The following is an 18,856-nucleotide window of genomic DNA, read 5'->3' on the forward strand; positions in this document are numbered from 1 at the left end:
CGGCGAGCGAAGCTGACCGGCCCGTGGGCTGGAAAGCGGGACGCCGGCCCCCCGGGCCCGGCCGCTCCCGCCCTCGCCAGGGGCCGCGGCCTTCGCGCTCCGAAGAAGTTCGCCCCACCGCGCTCGCCGTAGCTCTCGAGCGGTGCCGGGAAGCGGCGGCCTCCTGGGACCTGTAGTCTTCCCGGGCGGGCCGGTGCATTGGCGCCGCGTTCTCCGGCGCCGCCCGAGAACTACAGCCGGCGGCAGCCGGTGTCCGCCCGCGAGGATGGCGGCTCCCTTGGTGCTGGTGGTCCTGGTGGCCGTGACGGTCCGGGCCGCGCTCTATCGCTCCAGCCTCGCCGACTTCATCTCCGAGCGGGTTGAGGTGTCGTCCCCGCTAAACGCCTGGAAGCGAGGTGAGGCCCGGGGCGCCCGGCCCGGGGCGCCGCTCCCCCGGCGCGCCTGACTGGGCCGAGGCCCGCGGGGGCGGTGGCGACGAGGGGGCCGGGGGCGCAGCTGCGGGCAGGAGCGGGTCTCTTCCCGGCCCGGCGCCGGGCTGGGGCACGGCCCCGCGGGCAGAGGCCGGGCTGGGGACGGGCCCGTCCCCTCCAGGGGCCGACAGAACCCCCCCGTGAGTCGGTCCGCGACGGTTCCCGCGGGAGGAGCGAGTGCCGGGCAGCTGCCGGGGACGGGAGGCCGGGGGTCGGGGCGCAGCCGCCGCCAGCAGCCGGGCTGGGGGCACCCGCTGGCTGTGCACGTCAAATGGAAGGATGAGAGGAGCTGGCAGTGAACGGGCGGCCTCAGCAGCCCTCATTCAGCCGCCTTCGTGAGGCTGTGGCTGCAGGAGCACTGTCTGGCTCTGTTCCCACAACACCCCAGTCCCTGCAGTGCTGCTCCCCATCTCCCTTCCCCCGTTCGGTTTGTGACCCCACAACCATTTGGGTACTAACGTGATTCAAACTCTTTTCTGAAGGCTGAGGCACAGGTTAAAGGAGGCTCTGTGGTGGGTTTCATCTCTGTAGCATCTGAGCCTGCTGGGAACCCCAATTTATTATAAACACAGCCCTTTGGGATAGTGATACCCAGTTATTACATGGGGAAAAGTATTTGGGGTTTTGGGGTGGCAAAGAGGGGCACGGAGTAAGAAAGGTGGAAGGTGTGCAAGTGTCTGATGAGTTGAGGTCTCTGCTGCACAGTGTGTAGCACTTCACCCTTCCTAGTTTCCAAACACAGCTCCCATGACTTCCCTTGCAGCAATGGATTCTTATAAATCTTACCTTAGAGGGTCAAGCTGGGCATCTGGATGGTAAGGAGCACAGCTGTGAGCTCCTTGAAAAGTCTCTGGAACTTTGTTGCAGAGTCAGAATCTATTCCTGCAGCACGCTGCTGAACTCCACCTCCTGTTGCTGCCTGCAGTCTCCTGCTCATTTCCTGAACAAATGGACCCACTTCCCATAGCTTCTTCCACACTGCTCCATCCCCAGAGAACCTTAGTGCTCAGTAAGGTGGAGATCTTAGAGAAAAACCTGTGTGTGCAGTGCAAGCTGCTGCTATATGATCACAAAGGGTCTGCAGTAAGGCTGCAAAATGTCAGGAAGTTTAAACAACACATTAAGCTTTTAGTTTTGCCCAGCAATATGTATTATTTTATTCTCATTTAGTGTGGTTTCAGACTTTTCAGGTCTTTCTACTCCTTATTAGGCAAAAGAGTTCAAATTCTATATATGTTGTGATTAAGGATTTGTCAGGTATTTCTCCAGCAGAGACACCACGTATCACACTTGAAATCAGTAAATATCATACATGTGACTTATATATAAAGTGCAAAACATTCCAATTAACACATTTTTAGCTGAAACACATAAATAGATTACAACTGAGGAGTTCCTAAGGGAATCTGCATAGCAGAAGTGATGGATTCTGGCTGGTTGTTGACTTCGTGAGGTGGCTTTTGTGTCACCCATTCAGGTGGAGATTCAACACAGGGTTCTTACTAGTGCCTGTGCTTTAAAAACTAGAGCTTTACCATCAGGAGGTGTTTCTCTCCCCACGTTACAGGATTCTAACAGGGGTGTTTGTGTGTTTCAGTGGTGGAAGGATTGGCTCTGCTGGATTTAGGGGTCTCACCGTATTCTGGAGCTGTTTTCCATGAGGTCAGTGTGCATGCTTCCTGTTGAATGGGATATTCAGGTGACACATTTCTTAGTCTTACTGCTTATGACAACAGTTGGGGACAGGACCTGTCTTGTCCCAAAGATTTCAGAGTACTTGGAGTCGTACAGTTGCCCCTGCAGTGGTTGGATATGTAGTGGAAGGCATGATGAGGAGATACAGTTCAGCAGAGAGTAACTTGTTGCCATGCAGGGGATGGACACCCTGATAGCTGTTACTGCATAAGGGAGAGCCTGAATAGGGGAAGACTGTAATAAGCAAAAAATAACTCTGTTCACATCCAGATGTTTCTGTCAGCAGAAGCCAGAGCAGGGAGAAACAGTGTCATGGTCAGCCTGCACACAGTTTTATGGGATAGCAGCTTCTTGAGCCTCTGTGTTTGCAGGGATATTACCATCAGCACAAGCATGCAGTACAGTTTGTCCTCAACTTGAAGCTGCCTCATTCCTCCAAACACTTAAACACATTCCTCCAAACACTTCAGGGTTGTGAAGGTGCACTCATACATCTGCCATGTAGGCACAAGGCAGATGCTCATATGCCTCTCAAAACTTGGTTCTCCTCCACAGATTCTCCTTTTTAAACACAGTTTTCTGTCCCAGGCTCAGAATATTTTCCTGTGCCTATTTATACCATCACAATATTTTTTAATGCCTTTCAAAAGAAATATGTTTTCTCACAGTGAAGACTGAATTTACACCATATAAATATAGTGCATCTAAATTAAGCTTTTCTGTTGTAGGAATAGTCTGGAATAACTCTTCTCCTAGAAGGGAGAAGCTGTGAGAGTGAAAGGATGATAGGACTGTAGTCCTACTGCTTAATGTTTTTAAGGTGTTTTCTTCTTTTTGCTGTGTGAAAGATGCATCTAAACATCAGGCTAAACAGTGAAAGGAAATATTTGCAAAAGTACCTGCAAACAACCTGAACAAATTCTCCAGGAACAAATATTTTCTGAAGCTGTTTGTTACATGCTTTCTAACTCTATAACTATAGTAGTAGAATCAACAAGTTGGACTAGAATGTGGTTTTCAAAGTTGATGGTGTATTTATAAAGCCTATTGAGCATTTTGCAAGGAGAAAGGCCAGGGAGTGTGCTCTGATTAATCACTTTACTCTGAAGTAACAGTGTTGTGGAAGAGGTTAAGGAAAATTACCTTCTGCAGTGTCTCCATTTTTCTAACCAAATTGTCAGTTGTTTTATCTGGACAGTGTTTGACTTGGGTTTCCCTCCTGCTCCCTTCCAGACCCCGCTGATAATATATCTCTTTCACTTCCTGATTGAATATGCTGAACTGGTGTTCATGGTAAGTGCTCCCAGAAAGCTCCTCTGGAACGTTCTCATGTGATGTGCTGAGTGTGACTTTCCTTTTGCTCCTGCAAGAATCAGGGACCTTCAATCTCCCTGAAGTTCAGATTTCTGCTGAGCTCACAGTTTAATTAGAGAGGCTGCTTTGCCTGTACAAACCCACACTTGAGCTTTTCTCTCATACATAAATCTTCTGTTTCATGAACTCTTGGTTAGATAAGAATCCCCACAGAGGGACAGGAATTTGGCAGTTGGTTTCAGGTCTCAAAGGTTACCTCTTCCAGGTCAGAGTATCTCATCCCCTCACCTTAATCCTGCAGTGTTTCTCAGTAAACCCACTGCCAAACCCCAGGCCAGCAGGGAGCACAAATGGGATAGTTCTCTGAGTGCCTCTTGTTGCAAACTGTTCTCTTGAGTTCTGCATAACTCAGAAGGACAGAAATCACACAGCTGGCTGCAGACACCACGTGGCAGAGCCCCTCTCCCCAGCTCCCTGCAAGGTGGGTCTCAGGCAGAGCTGAGGTCTGCCTGGGCTGTGCTGGCTGTTCAGGGCACTGTGCTGCTGCCAGCACTGCTGTGCTGGATGAATGGCCAGGTGCCCCACTGTAGCCTGTGCCCTAATGAGATCAGTGGTGTTCTCTATTACCCTCACATATTTCTTTCCAAGAACAACTTCTTTCCCTATAATTCCCCGTTCTGTCATGTTGGAAACATCAGTGTCTTTAATACAGCTCATGGCTTCATGGTTAAGCTGTGCTGTGTGAGCACAGTGTACATATCAGCAATCCAGAGTGTTTAAAGTTTGGGGGGGGGGGGGTTAATCTGATGAGCTGGGTCAGATAGAGTCCTTATTCAGCACTGCAGTCCTGTCTGATAGCTTTTTCTCTATTTGCTTATTTGGCTTACTGTCTGTGCCTTGCTTTTTTAGATCACTGATGTGCTAACTGCTGTTGCCCTCTATTTGGCCATCCAGGACTTCAACAAAGCTGTGGTAAGCTGACTTGCCAGTTTGGTCCTCTTCTCCCAATAAGTATAGTTGCCTTGTACCAAAGAAAGCACATTCCAGAGGATACAGTGTCCACCAGTCCTTGCTGCAGCAAATCTGGTTGTATCTGGCTGATCAGTAAACACAGGGACTGTGTGTAGTAAACAGCAGAGGGAGTGTGAGCTTTGCTGTGGCAGCAGCACAGCATGAAACAGTCAGTGTCTGGAGCTACTGCCACAGCAGTGGAGATCCTTCCCTCTGAGGGAAGTACAGAGAATTTGAGAAACTTAGGAGAATGCAGTAAGCAGTGACATTCCAACAAGTCATAGAATCATAGAATCATAGAATGATCTGGGTTGGAAGGGACCCCAAGGATCATAGAGCTCCAACCCCAAGTCTGGGGTCACAGTGCACAGAGGAGATGTGAGGTTTTAGAACGTGCACTCAACACCCACCCTCAGTTGTCACAGCAGTTTGCAGTATGCAGAATTCCCTTGCTGGACTACAGAGGTGGCAAGGCTTGAGCACTCCCTTTGCTCACCCCTGCTCCTGCTGCAATCTCCTGTACAGTTTGGAGCTAGAGCCTGGAATGGTTTACTCTGAACAGGGTTTGTGTTTGCACTCAGCAGGAGTTAATACACAGACTTGGAAGTGTGTAAAGGAAGGAATAAAACCTTCCCAGGATGCTGAGGTGACATAAATCATTCTAGTAAGCAGGGTGAAAGTCTGACACCAAACATTGCTTGTTACCTTAACATTACAACTAGGTGTATTTGGAGTGATTCCTCCCAGCTCTCTCCTAAGTAGCTCAGAGAACATTTTGTGGAAGCACACTGTGCTCTCTGCAGTCCTGGAGGGACAGTACCAACATGACCAGGGAGGCTGTGTGTTCTACATCTGTGTGGTCTCCCAACTGTCTTGCTTGTTCCTTGTCTACTGACTGTGAGGTTGAAGAAATTACTCCTAGAACTGCAGACACATAAAAACCCTGTGTGTGAGCCACTTTGCTCCTTGAGAATTAGTTGCCAGCATCTCTCTGCCTCACCATGACATAGTTCAGTAGGGTAGTAGCTCAAAGTTCTCATTTGTCTCCATACACAGCATCACAGACCAAGATAGATTGATGAGAGAGATTTTGGGGTCCCTAAAGGACATTTGGCATAGGGGCATCCATCTCCAAAATAACAAAGACACTGACTTGGTTCCTCAGTGGCTTGTATATTGAAGAGTGAGTTTATAAAGTCAGCTTTTCATTGGAGAGCCAGGCAGGCTTTAGGAAGATTGAAAATATTAAACTCCAGCGTGGTGAAGTCACTGTCAGCAGTGCCAAGGGCTCGACACAGGCAATTAAGGAAGTTCAAATAAGTAGAGGTGATCTGCTTTCTCCCAACTTCCACTTCAGTTGATGAATATTTGGGGAAGGAGAGGGGAGTTCTGTTCTGTTTGTACATGGCCTCATGTAACACATGTTTTGGCTCATGCTGAGGGCTTGTGCATGCTCAGCAGTAATGGAAATAAGAATTAATGACTCTCCTCCTCTGACAGTCTTTGGTCATTCTCCCTTGTCCAGTTCAAAAAGCAGAAGCTCCTGATAGAACTGGATAAATATGCACCAGATGTGGCTGAACTCATCCGGACGCCCATGGAGATGCACCACATCCCACTCAAGGTAGCACTCTTGTAAGTATTGCTCCCTGGAGGCTGCAGCCCCTGGTCCCTCAGCTCCCTGGGGGTTTTATTTGTCTGATTTGGGGCTTCAGCATTTGTTGAAGATTTCCACCCCCCTGGCCTGAAATTCTGTATTTCCTACTGTGTGTAAACCCCCCCCCCAGCCCTGAATACTCCCTTTGGAAGTGAGGAGCAGATGCTTTTCCAGAGTAAATTCTCAGAGGCCCTCTGGCTCAACAGCATGCAGTCATTGATTTGGTAACAGGAGTGTTGTGCCTGCACAGATCCCACCCCCATCCATTGTGCCTGCATGCTGATGCTATCCAAAGGGATCACAGGCCACCCAAATATCTCTGGTGTCTTTTCAGAGTAACTTTTTGAGCAGTTGGACAACATGTCTGTTCAATATGACAATTGAATATCCCAGAATTGCTTATAACAATTCAAAGATACTTCCAGGTTGTCACCTTACTGGTCTCAGGTCTTGGTGTTCCTCTGTATGAGAAACTATTTTTTTGTTTAATTTTGGAAAGCTTCAGCTAAAACAAATATTGCACAAGCAACATACTGAAAGAATTAGTTTTTTCTTGGGGGTTTTGACATGAATAAATCATTATTTGGATTATTTTGTGTCAGGGAGAGAGTTTCCCATTAGATAAGTTGCTATTTTTTTCTTACTTTCACATTGATTTTGTAAAGCAGTAAATTCCTGGGGTAGAGTCAGGGAGTTGCAGCTGGGTCTGTGTTTGACATCGCTGCACACACCGCAGCAAAGGTGGCTTCAGCTTGTACTTACCCTGCTGTAGGCTCTGGAAACACAGGAAAACACAGGCTGGGCCTCAGAGAGGTAGGAAAAGTGTAAAGAGATAATGAGGGAATCATCAGCCCTCCTCAGTCTGATGTTAGCTGTTAGCAAAGTTGATCAGCACATCACCTTGGTTGTTGTATTGGTAATCCTTCCAGCCTGGTTACGTGAGATCATTGCAGGTCTGGGTTCCAAAAGGATCTGGCATCCTTATTAACTGAAGCAGGGCTGCATTCTGGGGGGAAAGATGCTCAGACTTTGCTGTTTTTTCCATAATTCCAGTTAAAACAAGGCAGGTTTTCATGGCTGGCAGGTTTTGTGCTCAGATCACACCACTGTGAACGTGACTGGTCGCTGTGCTGTAGCAGGAGTGCACAGTGCAGTTGGGTTGGGGATGCTCTGTAAGGTCTTGGCCATCTTGCCATCTTATTTGTATTCCTTTCTCAGCACCAGCAGATGTGAATAGCAGAAAGAATCACAGAATGTTTGGGGTTGGAAGGGACCTCAAAAGATCATCAAGTCCACACACCCCTGCCCACCCCTGCCAGAGCAGGATCACCTAGCTCAGCTCAGCAGAGTTTACTTTGGGGCCAGTAATTGTAGGGCTGACAGAATGAATGCACATTTCTGCAAAGAAAGAAGCATTTTCAGTAGGAATTTTCTGGGCTAGAACTTACACTTCAGACACCTTCCCAGCTGTCTGCTTTTCTCTGGTGTGCTGCCTGTGGCCACTGTGTCCAAGGCTACAGTTCTAAAGAAAGGCTCCAGACTAAAGAATCTGTTCAGCTGAGTTCATTTGATGATGAGAGGATCCTGTTAAATGTAAACAAACACAAAGAAACAGCAAAGTGCATCTGTTTTTCCTTTGAACTTCTCTTGAATTGGCTGCTGTGTCCATTGCATGTAACTCAAGCTTTGCTCTCTTTCCAGCTATCTGCTAAACCCCTACACTGTGATGTCTTGTGTGGCAAAGTCCACCTGCGCCATCAACAACACTGTCACTGCATTCTTCATTTTAGCCACAATGAGAGGTAACAGAATGGAGGAGAATGAGTCTGGGGTGCTTGGTAAAGGTTGGAAAGTTCTGGAAATGAAATCCCAGCAGAACTGTACAGATGGGATTGCTGCACAGAAATGTGTCTGTGTTGGGGAGGACGTAATGGCTCTGCTGCTCTTTCTTTTAGAATTATAGCACCCCAGACTGGTTTGGGTGGGAAGAGACCTTGAAGCTCCCCCAGTGCCACCCCTTGCCATGGGCAGGGACACCCCCCCACCAGCCCAGGGTGCCCAAAGCCCCATCCAACCTGGCTTTAAACCCAGGGCCTTCTGTGTGTAAAGCAGGTGTGATAACCCCTACACTGTGGAACCATTCTGTACATGAATACACACTCAGTGTGCTACCAGTTTGGTTTCAGTTTCATTCCAACCTGAGCAGTTGCCTGCAGCTATTATTTGGCTTTCACTCCCAGCACCCTGGGCTGGCTTGTAGCTGACTGGGCTTTGGGTTAGCAGAAGCAGTAACCAAAGGCACTGGCACAGCTGGATGGATTATGACAGAAGAGCTGTTTGATTCATTTTGTGCATAATGCTGGGTTTCTCTTACTTCTATGAATCCCCAGTGCTAAAGCCTTTCAGCATTATGTGAGTTGTACTGGTGAGGTAAGTTTTAGGAGTTCTCTGCTGGATCAGAGGAAGGGTCAGGCTTGTCTCCAGCAGTGCCCAGACCCAGACATTGGGAAGAAAGCTGATGCTGGTTTTGTTAGTGTTTCCAAAAGAAACCTTTCCTCTTAATTACTGACTAATTGAGGCAGGAGGGAGTTTGATTTAAAACAATATTTGCAAAAGCAAACAAGTGGGGTCTGTTTAATTAAACTGATTTTTAACTGTTCAGTCATAGGCAGAACTGTAGTGGCTGACCTGTGTTTCCCCCCACTTGGGAGGGTGGCAGCCTCTGTGTTTTAGAGTGGGTAAAGAGAAGATCTCAGATGCTGGCTGTGACTTCTGGGTACCAGCTCTTTAGATCTGTGCAGAATTGAATGCTGGATAACATGAGAGGGTTGTTGAAGAAGGGAGAAGGCTCAGCAGCAGGTATCCATCCCTATATATTCTCTTTCAAAAGTGGCAGCAGAGGGAAGCTCACTGAGTGTGTGGTGTCAGCAGGGTGACAGTGGGTGCCCTGAGTCAGGGTGCTTGCTGTCCAAGCTGTGTTCCTACAGATGCCTCTGTCAAGTGATGTAAGACTAAAGCTGGAACCAGGCTACTTTCTATTTTCAGTGTTTAACCTGGGACCTTTTGGACTTGTTTCTGGTGTCTGTAGGTGGGCAGTGTGAGTAGCTGGCACTTAGCACAGCCTGAGAGACCTCAGTAAAGCTTCCTTGATAAGGCATTCATATTTTTAAGGCCATTTGGAAAAGCTGTGCTCATCCTTTCTATGCCTTTGTTTTGGCATCTCTGAAGTAGGGCTCATGCCACTTTGTTCCTCCAGCTGCAGCTTTGCTCTTGCTCTCTTTCACAGAGCTTTGCTGAGGGCCCTGACAGGTTCTGGTGATGAGGTTATCCAGCATGTCCAGTATAGCAGCTGCTTCATGCAGATATGACTGAAGTGAATGATTCCTGTGCATGAACAGCAGCCAGCAGGGTCTATATATAGACTGACTGACATAAATCTCTTTCTGTATGTGAATGGTAGGAGATGTAAATCAGTCAGTGGTTCTCTTGTGGGAGAATTGCCTTGGGGTGAGTCATGACCCCTTCAAAATGCAGTTTAGAAGACAACACTGCAGGACACATTCTGGGAAGAATGCCTCTGCCTGGGGGTGTGGTATGTGTAAAGCCCTGCAGAGGGTTGTGCCTTTCTTCCTGTTTGGAGTTCCTGTCTGGAGGGCTGTTTACATTAAATGCTCCTTACAAATGAATGTTTCCTTTTTCTTTGCAGGTAGTGCCTTCCTCAGTGCTGTGTTCCTGGCCTTAGCCACATACCAGTCACTCTACCCTCTCACCCTGTTTGCTCCAGCACTCCTTTACCTTCTCCAGGTAGGTGATTTCTGACTGTTGGTTCCTCTCACCTTGTAGCTGTGTGGGGACAGTCCTTAGCTACTGAGAGGAGAACCAGGCAAGGTTGGGGGTTTCTGACAAAGTGACTATCCTCAGGCCAGGGGAAGTTTGAAGCCTTAACAGAGATGCCTGTGCATGGAGAGAGGGAGTAAAAAGTTACCTACAGAACTGGCTGGTGTTTAGCTTGCCCAAAATAAGCCTTGTTCTTTGTGTTGTGGGAACAGCAGTGAGGACTTCAGACCTGGAGAATTCCCTTTGCACTGATGTGGGTCGCTGAGCCCTGTTTGGATGAGGGGATGTGTATCTGAACTACTCAAACACAGACATGCTGACTTTAATGACTGCTTGGGCAGTGGCTCAGTGCCCTTGTCCTGCTCAGGGCTGACCTGTGTCCCTCATGGGCACCTCAGCAGGGGGACACTGCTCCAGGCAAAGGAGCCTGGTGGGAGCCTGGAGACACATCTGCATGAGGGGTAGGCTGCACCCCTGAGGCAGCTCCTTGCTAGTGAGTGGGCTCCTCACTGCCTGCACACTCCCACTCATGTCTCTCAGCTGTTGCACTCACACTGGTAAGTGGTGACTTCACTGAGAGTCCAAATTACAACACTCTTAATGAAAACTGATTGTTTGCTGGTGTTACTCTGGTAGGGGAGCAAGGTGAGGCTGTGACCACTAGCAGAGGGCTCTTCTCCCCCTTCACAGGGGATCACTTTCAGTATTTTAGTCATTCTGAAAGTCCAGCTGCAGAGTGTCCCACCAGTCTGTCTTAGCTGGACATCTGTCCTGCCTCCTTCATGGCACCTATAGCCATATAAAATACAGAACATACAGCCATAGCTACAAGTTCATTGCAGCCTGTTCTCAAACTGGAGCTTCAGAAGAGGATGGGGAGTCAGTTCTAGGCCATTTTATTTCCCTCTCTCTTATTTTTTTCAGAAATTTTATTATTATTACTCTTAGTAAGACAAAAAGCTTCTATAGAGTCAGTGTTGCTTTTTCAGTTTGATAATTTTTAGGCACATTTACTTTATATATTTTATATTTTGGCCTCATTTGTTCTCTTTTAATAAATATAATAAGTGGCAGTAAAGTACAAGCATTATATTCACAACCAACAAGTGCTTCAATACCTGAATGCCAAATTTGCAGCTTTTAAAGGGGATTCCACAAGAGTGTGTTCTGTTACCCAGATTTCTAAATGAACTTTCCTGCATTCTTTCTACAAAATTCAGTAGGTTTTCTGCAGCACTTCCCAGTCTGTCCTGCCAAAAATCTTGCTTACATTGTTCCAGCAAGTGGCACTAAGCATGGTATGACTGAGAAAAGGAGTGTACTTTCTGCACCACCCACATCAGTTAGAGCTCTGTACAGCTCCTGCCAGTGTCAACACTGGTACTGAATGGAAAAGCTGCTTCACAGAACTGTGTGTAAGTCTTACTCTGAGTCCCTCAGACTTGCTGCAAGTGGAAATGCCCATTTCAGCTGCTGTGTTTCCAGCACAGCTCTGGAACTACCTGCAAGGTGTGTGACTTCACTGGCTGGAGTGAAGAGCATCAAGCAAATTGCACTTGAGAGCTGCTCCTTCCAGTACCACAGCACTAGTGTTTGATGCCTTCTCAGCATTTAAAATGCTGCTTTGAACACTTGGGCTTTCTCATGGCTGCCCACTGACAGGAGGTCCCTGCCTGCTTGTGTTTCATTTCCAGCGTCAGTTCATTCCAATTAAACTGAAAAGTAAAAGCTTCTGGCTCTACACCATGCAGTATGCAGCCCTCTACCTGTGCAGCCTGGTGGTGATCATCTGCCTCTCCTTCTTCCTCCTCAACTCCTGGGATTTTATCCCATCAGTCTACGGGTTTATGTAAGTATGGGGATTCTTACTGCTTCTTCTGTCCAGTTTTTGTTGTGCATCACACACACAGACACCCCACTCCCTGTCCTAAGGAGTGTGTGATCTGTGATTTTACTGGCAGCACAAGAAGAGAAAGTGTGGGGGGGAGAGTGGGCATTAGCCAGCTTCTGTTAATTAAGTAACAGCAAGGAGTAGAGAAGAGAGGAGATGTTTTAGGCTGAGCTGATGGGAAGCTGATTTGATCATTGAGCTACCACAGCTGTGAAATCTTTCTCTCTGCAGGAATGTCTGCTTGGGAATGGTTTAAATCCTGCTGGGGCACAGGGAAGGATCAGGCCCTTTTCCCTGCCAGGTTTTCATCCCTTTGGTTTCTTTTCCATGGATTTAAAAGACAGGTCCTCCAGCTGGTAGCACACAGTGGTTAATAATGTAACAGAAGCAGGGCAGTGAAAAACAGCCATTTAAAAATACTGATTTTTCTTTTCAAATTTCAGCCTTTCTGTTCCAGATCTGACACCCAATATTGGCCTCTTCTGGTACTTCTTTGCAGAGATGTTTGAACACTTCAGTCTCTTCTTTGTTTGCGTGTTTCAGATCAATGTGTTCTTCTACACCATTCCCTTGGCCATAAAGCTCAAGTAAGTATGTTTCTTTGCTGGTCCTTTTACTCTCTGTTGTCCAGTGGAAGCTCACAAGGCTGGCATCAGATGTCTGGATGGTGCCTAACAGGCCCTATCCTCCTTATTTCCCAAAGTTTCCATCTTCATTCCTCTGAAATGGAGGGAGTTGAGCTCTGCTGTGCAGCAGAGTGCTGGGAGCATCAAAGCAGAGAGCAGGAATTTCGGGTATGGGGTGCCTGATCCCTGCCAGCAGAAGCCAGCATAGTCAGAGAGTCAGAACACTTGGCTGGAACTTCATGTTCTTCATTGTCAGAAAAAAGCAGAACCTCAGGGACGTTCCTGCCAGGCTGTGCTGGTGATGTCACCCCTCTGCCTGATACCAGCACACCTGGGCTCTGGGTGAGTGTGTCCTTTTGGCCTGGAGTGGCTGCAGGCATCATGACCAGAGGGATAACTGTGAGCAACTCCAGATAACCTCCAGAGAGGAGGAGAAGGCAGAACAGGCCAAGCCTGGATGGCCAACTGCAGAAATGTGTGTTGAGTTGAGGCACAAAGTTTCTGGGTGAGGGTGCTGAGCAGATGTGCATCCCCTATACTGCTGCTCTGCAGAGCAGCTCAGTCTGCACCCCCTTCCTGCCAGCCCTCAGGGGCTTGTTTGGAGAGAAGGGTGATATGAGAGCCTCTCTGAGCTGATGGCACAGCCTGTTCCCTTTGCTGAGGTTTATTTCCATTTCCCAGAGACCCTTGTGCATCCTCTTTCCCTTTGTGTCTTTCCCCTTCCAGGGAACACCCCATGTTCTTCATGTTTGTCCAGATCGCCATCATCTCAATCTTCAAGTCCTACCCCACTGTGGGAGACATTGCACTGTACATGGCCTTCCTCCCAGTCTGGAGCCACCTCTACAGATGTAAGTTCTTTGCCTTTCATGTTCCTCACCTGGAGGTGATTGTCACCACTAATCCAAGACCATGTCATAGGCTCTTGTGGCCTCTTTGGGGTGCTGGAGGGAAGCTTGATTTTTCTGGTGATATTTAGCAGTAGGGTTGAAATTGGTTGAGGAGGTTCCTGTGCACCTTATCTTCTCCTTCTCTCCAGGGTTAACTTTAGTGTAAGAACCTTTAAGTCCTGCACAAGGGATGTGGCTTGTTTAAAGTACATGGATCCTTCAGGAGTTTAATTACAAATTAAGGCTGTGTAATTTGAATGCTGCTCCTGCAGTGGATGAGTGCCCCAGCCTTAAAACCCCCCACCTTGCAGTGGCTCTTTGTCTTGCACCTTTCTAGTTCACTCAGTGTGAAAGGGATTGAATTATTCCAAGGGATTGTCTGGTTTCTCTTAGATGCTTCACAAAGAACCTGTGTAGCTCTTTCAGTCACCAGCGAGCTCGCTGATGACCCTGGGCACTGGGGACAACTGGATGTGCTGCGTTTCTCATGGGGGGGGGCACCAGCTGCTCCAACCAACCCTGCCAGCAGATCCAGGCCTTCCTTGGTCTTCTCTAACCCAGTGCTGATGGACAGCTAGCCTGCCTGATGTCAGGAGACATCATCAGGAGTCAGGAGGCTTGGAGACCAGCCAGCCTTAGGCAGGCTGCGGCACAGGCGGCTGTGGTGACCCAGGCAGGAAGCCCCTGCGCCTGGCGCGGCCGTAGCAGGTGATGGAGCGCGGAGAAGTCACGACTTGCAGGTCCCAGTGCTCAGAGCAGGGCACTGTCACCAGTGAGGGGGACAGGTGTCTGTCACAGCCTCCCACCCCACTGGGAAGTTTAAATGATAGGAGTGCACAGGGTGGGATGTGGCAGCTGCCTTCAGCTCCAGGATCATCAGGAGCCTTTTGGTAACCCTCAGGACTGTGGCTGAGCTATGGCCAACCACAGCAGCACAAGTGCTGGGATGGATTAGATGGATTATACAAAAGGATGGACATAAATAGTCCACAGAACCCCAAATCTCTTCTAGCCTTATAGTTCCTAGCTCCTTTGGACAAAGTGCATTTGGGTTCTGGCCATCTGACACGTTCACACAGACTTACAGATTCTGGCCACGCTTGTACCTCCTGAGATAAGTGTTTGCCAACAAATTTGACCTGCATGAGTTTCCTCCTTTTCTGGTGCTGTCACTCCCTTACCACCCCTGAGAAGGTACCTTTCCCTGTGGCCCACAGGTTCACTTTTTCTTTTGTTGTAGCTTGCCCAGGCTGGGAACAGCGCGTTCCGCTCTCGGAATTGTGATGCTGGTGGGAAGGCCCTTCTCAGACTGCTGGTTACTGTAGTGTAGACACCAAGAAGCCAAAGTCCTCTGAGAAGCAGTGTTTAGAAGCAGAACTTAGAAGGAAAGAGCTGCAGATTAGGATTTCGCACTCAAGAAAAGGCAGAAGTGTTGCTTTCAAAGGCAAATAAAGTGGATTCCTTATAAAAACTAGCACAGAAATTACTGAAGCAAACTGTGGAAGATTATTGGAGAGAACTGTGAGTCAGCAAGTGCCTCTCCCTCACCATACATCCCCTCAGAGCTGTTGCTGGTTGTGTGAGTGTGGCTGCTGAGTGCTGCCTAATTTTAACAGCCTGGTTTTTCTTTTGCAGTCCTGCGGAACATCTTCATCCTGTCCTGTGTGCTCATTGTCTGCTCTCTCCTGTTCCCCGTCCTGTGGCATCTGTGGATCTATGCAGGAAGTGCCAACTCCAATTTTTATTATGCCATCACACTGACTTTCAACATAGGGCAGGTCAGTAGAGGGAGGAGAACAAGGTCCACTTCGGGTCGGTCGCTGGATCGGGCGTCCCGTGAGCAGCAGTGAGTCCTGCAGGCTGTGCCTGGCCTTTTGCACCCTGGGCAGCAGCTTCCTGCCTCTCCCTGCTCCAGCTGAACTGGGCCTCGTGCTCACCTCCTGGCACACTTGATGGGAAAGGGTTCTTGTAGTGTTTGAGCTACAGCTGAACAGCTCAGATGGGCTGTACTGACACGGTCTGTTGCTGAATAGCAGAGGAGAGAGGCATTGTGGTATGGCAGGGGTAAGAGCACACGTGAACGGAGAACCTGAGCTGAGAGGAGAACTGCAAGAACCCCAGGGTGCAGCAGCAGTTGGGCCAAGCAGCAGGCAGATGAGAACTGCCTGGCACAGGGACACAGCACTGGGTTTTGTACCTCACTGGCATGTGGGGCTGTGGGCACAGGTCCCACTCATGCCAGGGCTTGCTCTCCCTGCCTCTCTCCAAGCTGTTCTGGATACATGACTTGCACTAGCCTTAGGGAGAGCAGAGGATGGGCTTCAACGTGCACAGCTCCTGCAGCCTTTTCTAAGGCATTGCTTCTCTCTGGGCTGTTCTTGCACCCCTAAGCCCTAGGAGGGGTTCTGTGGGTGAGTAGAATGTTCTTAGCCTTTGTTTCAAATGTGCCTCAGCCATTTGTGTCTGGCTGCTGCTCCTCACACCAGAGGGGCAGTTCTGCTAGGGGTGCAACATCCCCTGCTCACACCCCCCACCCTCTGATAGGTGGGAACACACATAAAACACAAGAGACTGCAGTGAGTTGGGGGAGAGGGAGGTTCCCACCACCCTCAGCTCTTTCTCTCCCATTCAGACATCTGCAAGAAGCTTTAATTAGAGTAAAATCAGCTGTATTGACAGAACCTGTCAGTAGGCAGCCACGGTGTTGGGCAAAACAAGTGGACAGAATAATCATGGCTGTTTTCTCTCCTTGGGCACCTCTGTCCCTCTCTGGCTGTTCTTCACACCTCCTCTGCAGCCCGTTTCTTCCCTCAGTCTCCACCCAGTCCCAGGCATTGACCCCTCCTGGCACTGAGCCTTGGCAGCAGCAGGCTCTGGCCAAGAGCTGACCTTAGCACTGCAGCTTCCTTCAGGCTCTCCCTCCCTGGGGGGGATTCCCCAGGGAAATGAGTGCCTGAAGGTGCTGATCAGCGAGCTTGCTCAGGCCCTGAAGAGCTTTTCCATCTGGTTGTGAAGCTGTTTCCAGACAGAGGAGGTCAGTGTTCCCAGGAAGGGTCACACTGCAAGAGGTGAAGTGACAAACGTCGCTGCTCAGCCCTGCAGCGTGCCAGAGGTGCCAGCTCCAGAGAAAGCCCAGAGACCCACCCCACGTTCCCCCTGCTCTGGTCACCCTGTGGGGCTGAGGAGGGGAGGGACCTTCTGGGTTCTGTGTCAGGTCTCTGTTCACTGTGCTGCTCTGGGAGACACTTCAGTTGGGATTTCACAGCCTGAGGTGTGTCCCACACAGCACGGGAGTGTCTCGGTGTCTGTGGCATGGCAGCAGGCGCTGAGCTGGGTCAGGGAAGATCTGGGGTACAGCCAGCTCTGCTCTCCACTTCAAGGGAGAGTGTGGAAGCATTACCCACAGGGTTGGCTGCCTGGAGAGTGGGTGTGAGAGCACAGGGGCAGGAAGGAGCTGCAGGACAGGGGTGAGAGAATCACTTTTGTCTGGCGTTGTGCTGCAGAGCCCCAGCCTTGGCTCTCGAGACCATCACCCCCCAGCCTGGTAAGTATTATTTCCTTTAACTGCCAAAGCTTGCTGAGGCTGAGGCTGAGCAGGGAGCTGTGGTGTCCCCTCTGGTGCCAGCAAGCTCCTGACCTGTTCTGAGTAGAAACAGCAGCTGAAAAGGATCACAGCTAAGAAGTGTGGCCAGCAGCAGGAGACTGGAGCGTTTGGGAGGGACTCTGTGGCAGTGCTTGTGTGGAAGGAGGCTTCTGGGTGGGGCTGAGACAGTCTGTGAGGCTGTGGCACAGGCAGACCTGCCACTCTCAGTTCTTTTGGCCAGGTTATGGAGCTGCTGCCTCCTTAGCAGAGTTTCTGTGAGAACACATTGGGAGTTTGGGTCTCCCTTGGCCTGACGTGCATATGGCAGCGGGCAGGGGGTGTTCACAGGATCTCAGCATCTCCTAAAGCATGGTGAAGGGTCTGAGGACTTCTTAAACCCATCCAGGCTCTGTCACACACAGGTCTCTGCTCCTTGTTCTGAAGCATCACTGATGTGTGTGACCCTCTCACCTCTGCAGATCCTGCTCATCTCGGATTACTTCTACGCCTTCCTGCGGCGGGAGTACTACCTCAGCCACGGGCTGCACCTCACCAGGCCGGACGGCACAGAGGCCATGCTGGTGCTGAAATAGGGATGGAGCCCACGGTGCCCTGGGACATGGACCACTCTAAGGAACGCGTGAAGCTCGGGGTGTGTGGGGTGGGTGGGGAGGGTTCCCCGAGTGAGGTCTGACTTTGGGGATGATACCTCCTGAAAGAAAGGGCTGAGGTTCTTCTGGGAACAGCCTCCTGAGCTGTGGGTTCGACTGCAAGATCTGTGAGCAGGAGCTGCAGTGTCTGTGCTGGAGCATCGTCTCCCCTCTTCCCGCAGCTGTGCTTTCACTGCGACCTCAGCCATCACGCTGGGCAGCTCTGCAGGAACTGGAGGAAGTGTCTGAGCTAAACCCAGCGCTGAATCCCTGGCACAGAGACTGCTCAGCCCATAAACTACTGTCACTGCTTCCTGGAGATGGTCACTTCTGGAAATCTCCCCGTCACTGCTTTGCCCAGTAATGCTCCTGCTTGGCACAGGCCATCTGCTGCCTCAGCCCTTTCTTGGTTGTCCTGCTGGTGTGGGATCTGGAAAAAACACACAGGGGGAGCTGGTGAACCAAGGACAAATGGCCTGTGGCCATGAGGACACTGAAGCTGCTGCCACAGGTAATAATCTTGGTGCTCAGAGGCCAGGAAGGGCTGGAGCTCCCTCTCTCTGCAGGGTGTCACAGCCTGGCAGTGCTGGGCTCGCTCCAGCCTCCTGATCGCCTGGAGGTGGAAGGAGGGAGCTGCCCACCCAGGCTGGGGACCAGGAGGTGCCCAGAGCTCCCCTTTAAGGACCAGACCAAATCCAGAAGGAGCTGTTGGACTCCAGGTGTTTCACAGCTGCTTAAGACTGTTGCCTCATGTCACCCTCTGGCATCTGTGGCTGTGAGGAGAGCTCCGACAAAGCCTCCCCCTCCTTCCCACGGCCCCTCTGCACTGGGCTGCTCCTGCTGCTGCCTCCGGAATTCCAGTCATTGGGATGAAGCCACAGGCTGGCTTCTGGCCCTGCTGGTTGCACTGTGGCACTGGGAAGCAGTAACCATGGGCTGTGCAGCCAGCTGCCAGCTTCCCCACTGATCATCCCATGGGCTGTGCAGCCAGCAGCCAGCTTCCCCACTGATCCCATGGACTGTGAAGCCAGCAGCCAGCTTCCCTACTGATCCCATGGACTGTGAAGCCAGCAGCCAGCTTCCCCACTGATCCCATGGACTGTGAAGCCAGCAGCCAGCTTCCCCACTGAGCCCAAGGAAACCCTGCAGGGCTGGGACTGTGACAGCACCGAAACCAAACCCGCCTGGTACGGAGCAGCTGGGAGCCGGACCTACCCAGGCAGTTGTGGGAA

General features: G+C 50.2%; 1 protein-coding gene across 1 annotated transcript; it reads left to right on the top strand.

The window, feature by feature from the left end:
• Positions 1-265: 265 nt before the first annotated feature.
• On the top strand, positions 266-17,614 carry PIGU (phosphatidylinositol glycan anchor biosynthesis class U; the record flags this gene model as incomplete). The annotated part of the gene is made up of 12 exons (XM_084271672.1): positions 266-395; positions 2,068-2,132; positions 3,399-3,458; positions 4,389-4,451; positions 6,016-6,125; positions 7,849-7,949; positions 9,854-9,951; positions 11,679-11,833; positions 12,319-12,462; positions 13,228-13,352; positions 15,027-15,169; positions 17,454-17,614. The coding sequence occupies 12 exons, from the start codon at positions 266-268 to the stop codon at positions 17,565-17,567; spliced, it is 1,308 nt and encodes a 435-aa protein (XP_084127798.1). The 3' UTR covers positions 17,568-17,614.
• Between the last annotated feature and the right edge of the window lie 1,242 nt (positions 17,615-18,856).

Source organism: Gallinula chloropus, assembly GCF_964237585.1.
Source record: "Gallinula chloropus genome assembly, chromosome: 16".
Classification (NCBI taxonomy): Eukaryota; Metazoa; Chordata; class Aves; order Gruiformes; family Rallidae; genus Gallinula; species Gallinula chloropus.